The sequence below is a fragment of the Vigna radiata genome, chromosome 2 (genome assembly GCF_000741045.1).
Source record: "Vigna radiata var. radiata cultivar VC1973A chromosome 2, Vradiata_ver6, whole genome shotgun sequence".
NCBI lineage: Eukaryota > Viridiplantae > Streptophyta > Magnoliopsida > Fabales > Fabaceae > Vigna > Vigna radiata.
Window position 1 is genome coordinate 5,939,946 of NC_028352.1, and position 12,573 is coordinate 5,952,518.

A 12,573-nucleotide genomic window follows, 5' to 3' on the forward strand; every position below is an offset into this window, starting at 1 on the left:
AAAAAGTAAAATTATTTTAATAATTTTTTCATATTCTTTTTGTATTTAATTTTATATCTTACTATTATTAGTATAATGATATACTTTATAAAAAAAATTATAAATCAATGTTATTTAATTCCTATTATATATATAAGACAAAATTCAAAGTTTGGGCCACAGCATCTTAAATTGCAGGGTATTCACATTGAATCCATCAGTGGATAATGCCAAATTATAGAATAATGCAACTCGCGGTCAAATACTTTTGCATTTGTCATGAGATGAGATTGAAGCAGTAGTTTTAAAGTAATCATTAGACCATTACCTAGGATATAGAAATATGTGCAGACTTACAAATAGCAAGCTTGTCTGTATACACGGTGCCTGTAATGGTGGCATTGACGGCACCGGTGGTGCTCATGCTCACATGGCTGCCACCGTAAATAGAGGTTATTAGAAAGCTTGTAAACTATATCGAGAAAACCTTAAGTCAAAACACAACACTTAAATTAATTTATAGAGAAAAACAACAGGCACTCTGGTAAATTCACCGCTACAACATTCGAATTTCGCTCTGGATTCACAATATTCACTCTTTTCTCGCAATCACGCAACCCATTTCATTCTTTGAACATTAAATGTATATTGGCTTGAACGTTGGTAAATTCAATGAAACCAATTTCAGTTTATGATGAGAAAATCATAAGGAGAATTGTTCCAAGGACAAGTGACAACCACTTTCCATGATTGATTTTGACAGTGTCAGAGGTATCATTTGTGCCATTAATCTCAGACGATTGTGAGGAATCTGAAGGCAGAGACTTCTCCTTATCTGCTTTAGGCGCCTTTGCCGAAGATTCTGGAGCCAAGGAGGGAGCCTTTGCAGGTGCTTTAGCAACAACAAAGAAGTCCATAGGAAGAAGCACCTTCCCTACCTTATAAATAGCAAGATGCTTATCTGTGTACACAATGCCAGTGATGGTGGTATTAACCTCACCCGTTGAGATGTTCACACTGCCTCCGTAACTTATCACGTTCAGTTCTACTTTTCCAGGTTTAGCTCCTGCAAGTGTTCTCACTGGGTTGGTTAGAGTATCAAAGTTAGAGCTAGAAACATAGTCTGACAGAACATGGAACTGTAAGAGCTCGAGCTTTTGGCCATCAGAAAGAGAATTGAGGAAGCCTGGTTTGAGTTGAGAGAAGGAACTGTCATCAGGTGCAAGAATGGTGATGCCACCTGACTTAGTGGTGAGGAGCTGTGCATTGAGTTGGTTGATCAATTGGGTGGTTTTCATGAGACGGATAAGGATGTTGAATGACTTGGCCTGTCTCAGGATTCCAACAATGTCAACAGCTGCAGTGTCGGGAGTGACATCACTTGGTGACTGTGGCAATGAGGGAACCAATGGCTGTTTAGGAGCCTCAGCTGGTGGGGTAGGGGTAGCTTGAACTGGTTTAAGAGGGGCAGAAGCTGGTGATAATTGCGCTAAAGTGTTGGTGAAATACAAAAATGAAAGTAGCAGTGCTAGTGAGAAGGAAAAGACACATTGCTTTTCCATCATTTTGGTTCTGTTAAATGATGGTTTAGAAATTAGAGATGATACTGTAAAGGAGTGCTAATGATAGGAATTGTAATTGTAATGAGTAGTTGATGCATTCTTGATATGGTGGGGATGGGTTTTATAGGGAAAGTTTGGAAGTTGTAGACAATGATAGGTAGGTGAAAGGCTTTGTTTTTAAAACCTTAAATTGTGATTTCTGATCATACACTCCTTTGTAAGCTGCAAAGGATATTGAGGTGTTGCATCAGTGATGATATACCCATTTATTAAGCATGGAGCAATGCACTTTAATGATTGATAGCCATTTCAATCTGCCATTGGAATCAAATGATTTTGTGATTAGTATTGTTTTTTCGCTGAAACCATGTAATCAAACAGTAGAAGTTTTTTTTTTTCTTTTTTTTTTTTGGTGTAAAGGTGGGGCGAAAAGACTGGTTGATTAAACAGAAAAATCAATGTCAGTTATTTTCCATGTCTCTCGATCATCATGAGCAGGTCGAACAATTTGCATAATATTAGGTGTATATCATGCATTTTCAATCATAATTGTAGTACATAATCTTTTGAATCCAATATTGTATGTTTCTTATATGTTACATATAAACTCTCGCACATGAAACATAGATAAGTGTCAAAAATTACATGTTCGTATACTTGATTTAGACACTTAATTCATGTAAAGTTGAATACCTTTATGTAAAAAGAACTCATATTATTGCTGAAACTTAGAGATACTTGAGATTTATGGTTTCTGTTTTACATATTTGAGTGCAAGAGAAAAATCCAAGACAGCTAATCCGCTGAGCGAGCACTGAACGGATTTATTCCAAAGAGTGATGCAAGCTGCAACCAAATTCCGCTAAGTGGGTATGCGGTATTAAGGAATTAACTTGGTTCAGAATTATGGAACATTAAAGGCTTAGTGTATGACTATATGTGTAAAGCAAGAAGTGTAGATTAGTATTCAAGCACTGTTCAGTCCCGACACACTATCACAGAAAAACACTTTTTACATAGCATATTTTTGAGCTTTTATATTATTAGATATAATGTATATCTTGACGTAAAAATTTCATATTTAAGTTCGATACTAATGCACTAGACGTAAATAAATGGTTTAAAAGAGGGAAAAAAGCGTCCAAAATTTATGTTGGACCAAGGAGAGTCTGATGTAATTTTCTACATTTTTTATTTCAAAATTCATTTGGTTGTGGCTTAAACCAAAACCTAAAATACAAAAGAAAAATTCAATATAATGTAACTTGCAACTAAATTTTTGGTAAAGAGGTCTAATTAATTAAACGAGAAAATAACCTAAACTATTCTATAAGTTGGAGGAGAAATGTTGCCCATTGTTCTCTTATTTGGTTGATGTCCAGCTTCGAAAGTGGAGATTGATCATTGAAGACATGAAACATTTTATTTGTGTTAGTATGCAAAACTTATAATTCAATCTATGTTTGAAGGTCTTACCTATTAGGAATCTACATTTTCTCATTTCTCTTCATCATGATTGTTTCTATTAGCATGCATGTCCACTTTGGAGCTCTCCAAAACAACAAATAATAATTTGAATACACTGTTTTGTTTCACATTTTTTCCTTAGTTTACTACCAGAAAGCCATTTAACATTTAAATAATGAAGAATCATTTCTAACCATGAGTCTAGAGACCAGAGAGTGTGTGCGGAGTGTTATTAAGCCAAATACAGATTAATAAGTGGGCTTGAAGCAGCATGTCTATGCACAAGAAGCTTCAACAGCTAAACTCTTTGCTACTCCTTTACATGGATCTCCGAATGTATTAATTGATGGTTCAATTCTGCAACTGAATGATCCAATGCAGCCCTGTTAAAAGATGCCCTTTAGAGTAAGTATTATCCGAATGAAAAATAAATAAAATTAGCTACACAAAAGACATGTAGGAACTTCTTATTTAAAGAAAAAGCAAGGATATCACCTTCTGCACAACGGATAGAGCCTTATTGCTACTGCAGTTTCCATGTTTAAAGTTTCCACAAGTCCCATGAGGTGTTCCAAAACTTGCAAATTTAATGGAGGAGATCACCTGATTAGGATAAGGGCATTCCAGTAACAGTACAGGCCCTACTGTTCTTCCTGATTCTGCATCTGAATTCCACAAGTCTACATGAGGAGGGTGAGATTCAGATACATGAGAACACACACTTGCAATCTGTTTTGTAGCAAAAGTGATTTGCTCAGGGTTGCCTCCAATTTCCTCAAACAAAACAAGTGTGTTGCTTTTAGGTTGTAACCATGATCGTGGTACATGGTATCTGCAGGATTAGCTACTAAATAAGTATCTAGCATGATTTCAAGTTACTTTCACGTTTCATCTTCTCTCATGCAGAATATGTAGCACTTACAATGTTTGTGATGGCTTTCCACAGTTCTTGAGACATTTGGATGCTCGATAGGCCCCTCTATAATTGCAGGTATCAGTACAACCATCACTTGGAGAAGCATACGTAGGCCAGTACCTTCCAATGCTCTGTCCATTCACCCAAGCCTCACCTTTTCCCATCCCCGTCATGTTAATTGCAACTGGATCACTACCAGAGGGGGAAGCAAAGTTTGTCTGATACAACGTGTATTTCCATTAATTAGTTAACAGCAAAAATAATTTTCCATAAAGTAGCATTCCCTTAATTTTATATGAAGTGTATGATTGCTAAGATATCAGATATACACAGTTTAGTAAAAGTGACTTTGTCTACTTATGCAGTTATAACGATAAGAGGATAATTAGTTTCAATGGATTCCATATTCTGATCAAGATTACCTTGTACCAAATCAATGGTTGGTTTGTAGGTAAAGTAGATTGTGAATTCCACTGGCCAGAACTGCCACTAGATGGCCCCAAATCTTCACCTTTAAGACCTATCTGAATTCACAAAATTATAAACAGTGTATTTTACCTTCATCAGAACCTGAAAATGAGAACTAAAAGCTGGCTTTGGTTACGCTTGAGAGCCTGAGACTAACCTGATATGTCCAATTCTGGGAGGACAGATCAAGAGAGCTACCATCGGTCAAACTTTTCAGTATAACAGGGCCAGTGATTCCTGCACCCGCTGTGTCAAAAAATGCTCCGTAGTTCTGATGCACATAAGGATTGCATTAGTCGATGTGGTGATGAGAACTGGTTTTGTTATAAAGTGAAATGTTTTGGGGATGAATTAAGACGCCAATGTATATTACAAGAAGAAAAGTCAAACCTGGAGCCCAACAGTTAAACTCAGTAAATCAATTGTGTTCTTCCCAGCCACTAGTGTGACGGGGATGTCTACTTTGACTTTGTTTCCCGTTCCACTGCCTGAAAAAGTTCTCGATAATGTCAGAGATAAGTATTGTTATTGATGAAGGATGAGTTATTCCGTATAAAGAACTGAACATTTTAGGAAGAAACAGGCTATGAACAATTGATCTTAATCGACCATGGATTTATTTTTAAAGGGCTACTAATATTTGGGGACAATGTGTCTCATATCAATTTTGTATCATAAGTTCTACAGTTAAAGAAAAAGAAGAGAATGAAGTGTTGGATGACATGGGTGATATAAGATGAAGAACACATGACAACATGCTACACAGTGTTTTCCAACCTAGACATAGTGTGATCTCATTTTGCAGCATTTTCTAATAAAGTAGCATTGAGTTTAAGAAGGGAGGGGTAGGGAGAGAGAAATGCTTCTTTGCCAGGCCCTACAATACTGCCAAGGAATTTAAACAAGAATGTATAGAGGCATCCAAAATACTTAACACACAAGCACACATATCATCATGTCATTGCTTTAAATTTTACATACCTGCAAGCTTCCCATTTATGAAAGCATGAAGAGCATGACCAAGAGATTCAATGTGAAGGACAGCTTGAGTACCAACATCAAGATCGATGCTGCAGAAAAAAACCATGAAAAGTATCACTATGGGGCAGAGAATTGTAAATCAGAAGAAAGCTTTACCAACTAGAAGGTATACTTACCTTAATGAGTACCACAAGTAATCACTTCTATCACCAGTTGTGTTTACTTGCTCCACTAGCCCAATTTTTGAGAATGAATCAGCCTTTGAAATGCCAACAGGTTCACTAATCCAACTCCATCCTGAGCAAGAATCATCCGAAGAACCAATCTCTTCTTTTAAAGGTTCAGTTTTGAAGCTTGAAATTGTAGATACAGAACTAATCTATCACATCATAAACAACTATAGGTTATGACACTTCTTGTAATAGGAAAGAAAGAAAAGATCTAAACTGTAGATAGATTCACCACATGCATCCTGAAAGTAGCTTCATTCAATTGAACTATCTATTTAAATCTCAAAGCTGATGAGCCAAACCTTTGCAGTATTAAGCACTACATTCCTGCAGTCTGGTAAGATGCTGACAGACCACGCGGGCAGGTCATATGAATTTCCATTGAAGGTCACATTTGCATCAGATGTGACATCGTTGTTGGCAAGGAAGGCAGCACAGGCAGATCCTGTCTTGTAAACTGCAGCCTGTGTTTGAATAGTAAATGTTAAGAGATTTAATTGTACGGTGACTGAAGTGTCTACGCCATTGGGATAATTGACTCTAAACCTTAGTTTGAGATTCATGATCCTTTAACCAACATTTATGCTAAGGGATGCTTGATTAAATGGTACATTATTTAAAGAGAAGAGGCTGAATCTTGATAAAACTAGTAAAACAAGTATTCACCCAGAAGAGAAAGACTAGAACCATCACTGACCAGACTGAAGCATTTTTCCACAATCAATAAAAGGCGACACAAAATTGGGAAGGAGGGAGGAAATAGGAGACAATGACAAATTGACAAAATCTGGTAGACATCAAAACTTTTGTGGAATTTTGATAAAATTTGAGACATGTAGGCCATTAAGATAATCCGGAAATTGTGGCCTAAATTTTAAAGGACCATTTATTACCTCTATATTTGGTCCAAGAGATGTAATTGTTGGATCAGTAGCTATCAGTGCTTCTTCACAAAGTTTAATGGCCTTATGCAAGTCTTTAAGGTGGCCCCACTTAGGCTGTCTAATAGTTCCTGCATCATGCAGTTCAGATATTTTTAAAAGAATATACATCACATTTTGAGCTTTGCCATTACATATAAAATGAGAATGTGACAATTAATGAGATATAAAGGTTGAATATAAAGGTTGAATATAAAGGTTGAAAGACTCCATACCATACTCATCAATTGGAGCATCATAATCATAACTACTAGCAACAAAAGGCCCACCAGAAGCCCGGCCAAAGTTTGTCCCTCCATGGTACTGTTTCGGAAGCAACCCAAAAAGTTGTGGCATCACCTCATTTTCTTATTATCTAGAATAGCTTAAAGTTAAAAAAGCCTTAATTACATCATGTAACATTACATTACCATATAGTAATTGTTGAAAGTTCCCCCTCGTTGGAAAAAGCGTGCCACAGCAAATGCAAGATCTTCCACAGGTCTGTGAGGTAAAGCATCACCAAATGCAAGAAACCTACAGTTTTGTAGATTTCGATAGGTTAGAAGAAAAACAAAATTAGAGTTGAATGTGAATGGAGATACTATCAGTCAGATCATATTTTGAGTATTACTTTCAAATGACTAAAGATTTTTACAGAAAAGGACACTAACCATCCAGTATAACCCTCCGTCCATATTTTTGGTTTTGCCTTAGAATTCGGTTGGAATTGGTCACAGTAAAATGCATTGCATGTGTTAATCTGAGAGTGGTTGATATGACAAAAATGTGAAATTAATAATGGTTTAGGATAATTGTTGACAGCAACATAGTAAGATTGCTCAATTCAGGAACTAAATAACACTAGAAGACAGCTAATTCATAAACTGTTCAGCATAATTGTTGATGGCTAAAAGAAGAAAACTTACAATTGGGTCAGGAGCATCTAGCTGTTGGCACATTACCCAAGGAACCCCTGTATCAAGAGATGTTGCCATTGATGCTGCCCATTTGATATAGGATTTAGCAGCTGGACCATAATCCGCATCAATGTTCCCATACTCATTTTCAATCTGTTCATAGCATTTTCACATTTAAAAGTTGGCAGTAGGCTATTAGAAATTCAGAAATCTCTGTATATCACGCTACGACATGTGGATAAGAAAAATGTATTCAGTAAAATTTAAGAAAAACCTGAGACAAAATAATAGGTCCTCCCTGTGACATATAGAGGTTCTCTTGCTTCATCATATCTACAATTTTAGCGGTGAACCGCTTCATTTCTTCCTGAGAACAATTCAATTTCACATGATAGCAGGAAGAAGATTTAGCAATATGAGACAAGAAGAAAGGAAAGGAATAATAACCTCAAATGGTTTGTTATCAGTTCGGAATTGAATTCCTGGTATAAAATGTAGCCAAAGAGGGAAACCGCTGCTCAAAAAAGTTAAAGGCCACGATCAGATATAAACTTCTTTGTGAAAAAATACGTATAAAGATCATATTTTACCCATAGTTCCATTCAGCACATGCGTATGGACCAATCCGGAGATGCACGTATAGGCCTGCTGCTGCTACTGTCTTCACAAATTTAACCAAATCTGCCCTACCTTCAAAATTATACTGCCAAGCCAAAGCACACATTCCATCATTCATTTATTCATAAATTTAAGCTTCTGATTGATATTAAGAAATACCCTCTGTCTCATTGTTCATATTAACTCAGAAAAATATGTGAAGAAGTGATCATTTACTTTCCTAAGCTGCATATACTTATTTTCGGTTTTGATTACTGAACAAGTTTGAAAAATGAACACAATGCAATGCAATGCAGGTAGCCGTGAACAATAGAAACTCTATACAAGAATGGTAATGGTAATAGTAGTAGTAATAATAACGTTAACAGAACTAGAAAGAAGAGGACCTGGCCTTGAACCGGTTCGTGTAAGTTCCAGAAAACATAAGTCTCAATAACATCAAGTCCTCCATCTTTGGACTTTTGAATGAGGTCTGGCCACATCTGCAACAAAGAAACAGCACCCCTTTTGACTCCAACTTCAAAAACCAAGGAAAAAATAGTGTAGATGGAACATTACAGAGACACAGAAAGAGGGTAATGAAGAGAACCTCTGGAGTGCTACGAGGGTAATGGATAGAACCAGAGACCAAGACTCGGCGCTTGCCATCAATGACCAATGCTCTATGGTCGTAAGTGACATTTGCGGAAAACGAAGTAGAGACATAAATGCAGAAGAACCAAATCAGAACCAACAGAATCTGTGTCACTTTCATTGCCTTTATGGGATTGTGAGTGCAAAGCAAACAAACAAAAGCAACTGAGGAATGAGTCGCTCTTCGTTTTCATTTCCTGTATTTATAGGCACCGAAGATGCTGTAGTTAAGACACTTGAACAGAGCCAAGTGCTAAAACTGCACTGTTACTAGCAAGAGTGCATGCATTGCACAATAATCCTTTTTTTTTTTTTTTTTTTTCTGTTTATGTATTCATTTCCTATTATGTCATTACTTTTTTTTACAAATTTATCATTTCTTTTATTTTATCTTTCCTTATTTGATAAAAAGTCTGAATACTTAATCTTGTACAAGAGTCTCTGCAAGGACATGAACAAGATCTTCAATATATTTTCAAAAGGAAAAATTCTCTTTAACAACTCTTTTTTTACAATTTTTTGATAAGTGACAATTTATAATTGGTCCGTTTCAAATATTTTTTTAAACATAAATTTAAACAGACCAGTAAAATAATGACACGTGTTATCAAAAAATTGTTAAAAAAGAGTTGTCAAAATATCATTATCCTTTTAAAAAAAACTAGAAGGAAAGCTATTTTTCAGAAAATTGTTTTAATTTATTATTTTATTTGATGCTATTATTTATATAAATAATGTAGTTTAAAGATTTTAAAAGATTAAAAATATGCCTTCTTTTGGTGTCTCCGAATTTGAAGACATACTGTGAGTATTCATCAAACTTTATCTTTAGAAAAAAAGGAAAATCGTTTTGTGATAGTATGATACTTTGTCAGATTAGTTGTTTTTCTAAATACTCTTAATTAATTAAATTACTTTTATTTTGGGGAAGTTTACATAGCTTTGTTAATCATTCATCTTTACCTTCTTTTGATTATCTAATTATTTATGATTCTTTACTAAAGCAAATTCCACTCATTATTTATTTTCTTAATTTACTAGGATGCAATCTTTTTCTTCCCAAAAAATAAATATATAATTACTTTTTTTCGTGAATTTGTATTCTTTTTGCAAATATTAAACTTCACCAATGATATCATTTTGTTTAATAAAGTTTTTTTTTCACTCTCTTATCTATTTTCTAAACTCACCAATATAACTTTTTCTTCCCACAAAAGAATATAATTAATATTGTTCACGAGTTTTTCTATTTTTTCCATATTAAATTTCACCAATTATCAACTTTTATTTAATTTTGATTAGTTATAGTCAGGTATGCAGTGAAACAACTTTCTCTCTTTATTATTTTAAAGAATAAATTCATAAATAAGTATGATAAAAATAATCACGCTTTACAGAATATAATTAATATTCACTTAGCAAAACGTGTAAAGAATATTTTGGATAAACTTACCTATAATGATTAATCAAACTTAGCTTTTAAAAAAGTAGATAAACATTACATTTCGATTAAGATAAATGATTAATTAATGACGTCATTTATATAGAAATTGGTAAATCATTTCTGTTTTTGGAGTTTAATTGACAACTTAAAATCATCTTTATTCTTTTCGGGTTTTTATTATTATAAAATGTCAAATTTCATCCTAATCTCTAAATTCTAGACAAAAAATTTAATTTATTATTATTTTTAAATGTCAAATTTAACCAAAAATTTCTTTGTTCACTATCAAATGATATTAATCACAATTTTTTAACATAATTATTTTCTCTTAAAAATTTTGTAAGTTTATTCCTTGAAAAAGAATTGATTAATTTTATTTTTTTGGCGGGGGAAGAAAAAATCTACATTAAAACGTGTTCAAAAAATAAGTAGGAGAGAGGACGTGGCTTTAAAGAATAATAAATAATTACATAATCGAATTTAGTAAAAAAATGAATATTTTATAAAAAATGTAATCATTATTATCCTTTTAAATCTGATTAATTAGGTGAAGAATATCAAGTGAAAAAGAGAAGGAAATAAATGACTAGATACAGATAATATCCGTATCTAATAATTACATAATAAAAGATAATAATTAATAAAGCTTAATGTATCAAAATTTCACATAATAGACAAATTTGTAATTAATCTTTTTCTTTTATCAAAACTTAATATATGCTAAAAGTTAATGGAATAGTTTATCTGTATCTCTTGTAAATTAGATTGAAGACACAAATAATTTAATCATTATTGTCCTTTTAAATCAATTAATTAGATAAAAGATTAAGGGAAAAAAATCAATTCAAGACACAATTAAATTAATTATTTTTCTGAAAATAAATTAATTGAAAAAAAATCTGGTAGATAATTTCTCAAGAGAGAGTCCAAAAAGGAATAAAATATAATATATGGTAATTTGCTTAATTGCCTCAATGAATGTTCGGCTATCTAGGTTTATTTGTTGTTTGGATTAAAAGGTAACAGATTTTAAAATAGTTTCAGTATTTATTAGAGATTAATGATTGCTTATGGTTAAGTTTCATTTTTTTAAATGCAACTAACAAACTTTAAAAAGATAAAAGAGAGAGAAAAAAAACTAATGAATATTTTGGAACTAACTAAGAATGATGAATAAATTTTTGCTTGTTCAAATCTCTTCGAATATGAAGGTTAATACCTACCTTTTTCTAAATGATATATATATATATATATATATATATATATATATATGAACATGAACGAAGTTTAATACCTAACTTGTAACTTTTTCTTGTTATTCTTCTAATAATTGGACATTGATTATTTGATGGGCTTGGATCCAAGTTATCAATAAGGTTTAGGGTTTGAGATTTAAGTTGGGGTTATGGTTTATAGGTTAGGGTTAGGGGGTTATATATGGTTGTGGTTAAGGGTTAGTGTTTATGGTTTAAAGTTTAGGATTTAGTTTTTATGATCTAGGGTTTAGTTTTTATGGTTTAGGATTTAGGTTTTAGGATTAGAGTTAAGGTTTTAAGGTTTATGGTTTAAGGTTTAGGATTTGAGTCTATGGTTAGGGTTTAGGGTTTAATGTTTATGGTTTAAGGTATAATGGTTAGGGTTTAGGATTTAGGGGTTAGGGTTTGGGCTTATGGTTAGGGTTAGGGTTACGATTTAGGGTTAGTGTTTATGTTTATGGTTTAGGGTTTGGTTTATGGTTAGGGTATAGGGTTAGGGTTAACGTTTAAGGTTAGCGTTTATAGTTATGGTTTAGGGTTAGAGTTATGGTTTGTGTTTAGGGTTTAAGTTTAACGTTTAGTCTTAGGGTTAGAGTTTAAAGTTTAGGGTTTGGTTTAACGTTTAATATTAGTTAGGGTTTAGAGTTTAGGGTCTGTGTCTATGCTTAGGGTTTAGGGTTAGAGTTAGGGTTTAAGGTTATTGTTTAGGGTTAGCATTTATGCCTTGTTCACTTGAAAGCATTTAGGGGAAAGTAATTAAGTGAATTTGAACATTTTCTTTTTTTTTTGTTGTTTAGGGTTAGGGGGTTATATATGGGTTTATGGTTGGGTTAAGGGTTAGTTTTTATGGTTTAAAGTTTAGGATTTAGTTTTTGTGGTTTAGGGTTTAATTTTTATGGTTTAGGGTTTAGGTTTTAGGGTTTAGGGTTAGGGTTAAGGTTTTAAGGTTTATGGTTTAAGGTTTATGATTTGAGTCTAAGGTTATGGTTTAGGGTTTGAGTTTATGGTTAGGGTTCAAGGCTAAGGTTAGGGTCACGGTCAAGGTTAAGGTTTAGAGTTAGTGTTTATGGTTATGATTTAGGGTTAGGGTTAGAATTTGTGTTTATGGTTAGGGTTTAGAGTTAGTGTCTATGGTTATGGTTTAGGGTTAAGGTTAGTGTTAGGGTTATGGTTAGGGTT

The 12,573-nt window shown here is 33.5% G+C and overlaps 2 protein-coding genes across 2 annotated transcripts; both read right to left on the reverse strand.

The window, feature by feature from the left end:
• Positions 1–467: 467 nt before the first annotated feature.
• LOC106755701 (fasciclin-like arabinogalactan protein 12) lies at positions 468–2,108 on the reverse strand. The gene has a single exon (XM_014637905.2). The coding sequence runs from the start codon at positions 1,542–1,544 to the stop codon at positions 669–671; it is 876 nt and encodes a 291-aa protein (XP_014493391.1). The 5' UTR covers positions 1,545–2,108; the 3' UTR covers positions 468–668.
• Positions 2,109–3,050: 942 nt separating this feature from the next.
• Positions 3,051–8,815, reverse strand: LOC106756542 (beta-galactosidase 8). Its single transcript, XM_014639012.2, has 19 exons — positions 8,651–8,815; positions 8,448–8,543; positions 8,034–8,146; positions 7,891–7,957; positions 7,718–7,810; positions 7,453–7,596; positions 7,198–7,286; positions 6,955–7,060; positions 6,760–6,847; positions 6,497–6,615; positions 5,906–6,067; positions 5,550–5,752; positions 5,374–5,462; positions 4,783–4,880; positions 4,550–4,663; positions 4,347–4,448; positions 3,931–4,142; positions 3,504–3,840; positions 3,051–3,391 (listed from the first exon to the last, which is right to left on the reverse strand). Exons 1-19 carry the CDS (start codon positions 8,813–8,815, stop codon positions 3,284–3,286), a joined length of 2,505 nt encoding a protein of 834 aa, XP_014494498.1. The 3' UTR covers positions 3,051–3,283.
• Positions 8,816–12,573: the final 3,758 nt, after the last annotated feature.

Excerpts from the sequence above, each read along its gene's own strand:
- LOC106755701 (XM_014637905.2), bottom strand. The coding sequence starts at position 1,544 with ATGATGGAAAAGCAATGTGTCTTTTCCTTCTCACTAGCACTGCTACTT.
- LOC106756542 (XM_014639012.2), bottom strand. The coding sequence starts at position 8,815 with ATGAAAGTGACACAGATTCTGTTGGTTCTGATTTGGTTCTTCTGCATT. Across the intron at positions 6,848-6,954 it reads CTTTCAACAATTACTATATG|TACCATGGAGGGACAAACTT; the intron begins GTAATGTAATGT and ends CTTCCGAAACAG. Across the intron at positions 5,463-5,549 it reads TACTTGTGGTACTCATTAAG|CATCGATCTTGATGTTGGTA; the intron begins GTAAGTATACCT and ends TTTTTTCTGCAG.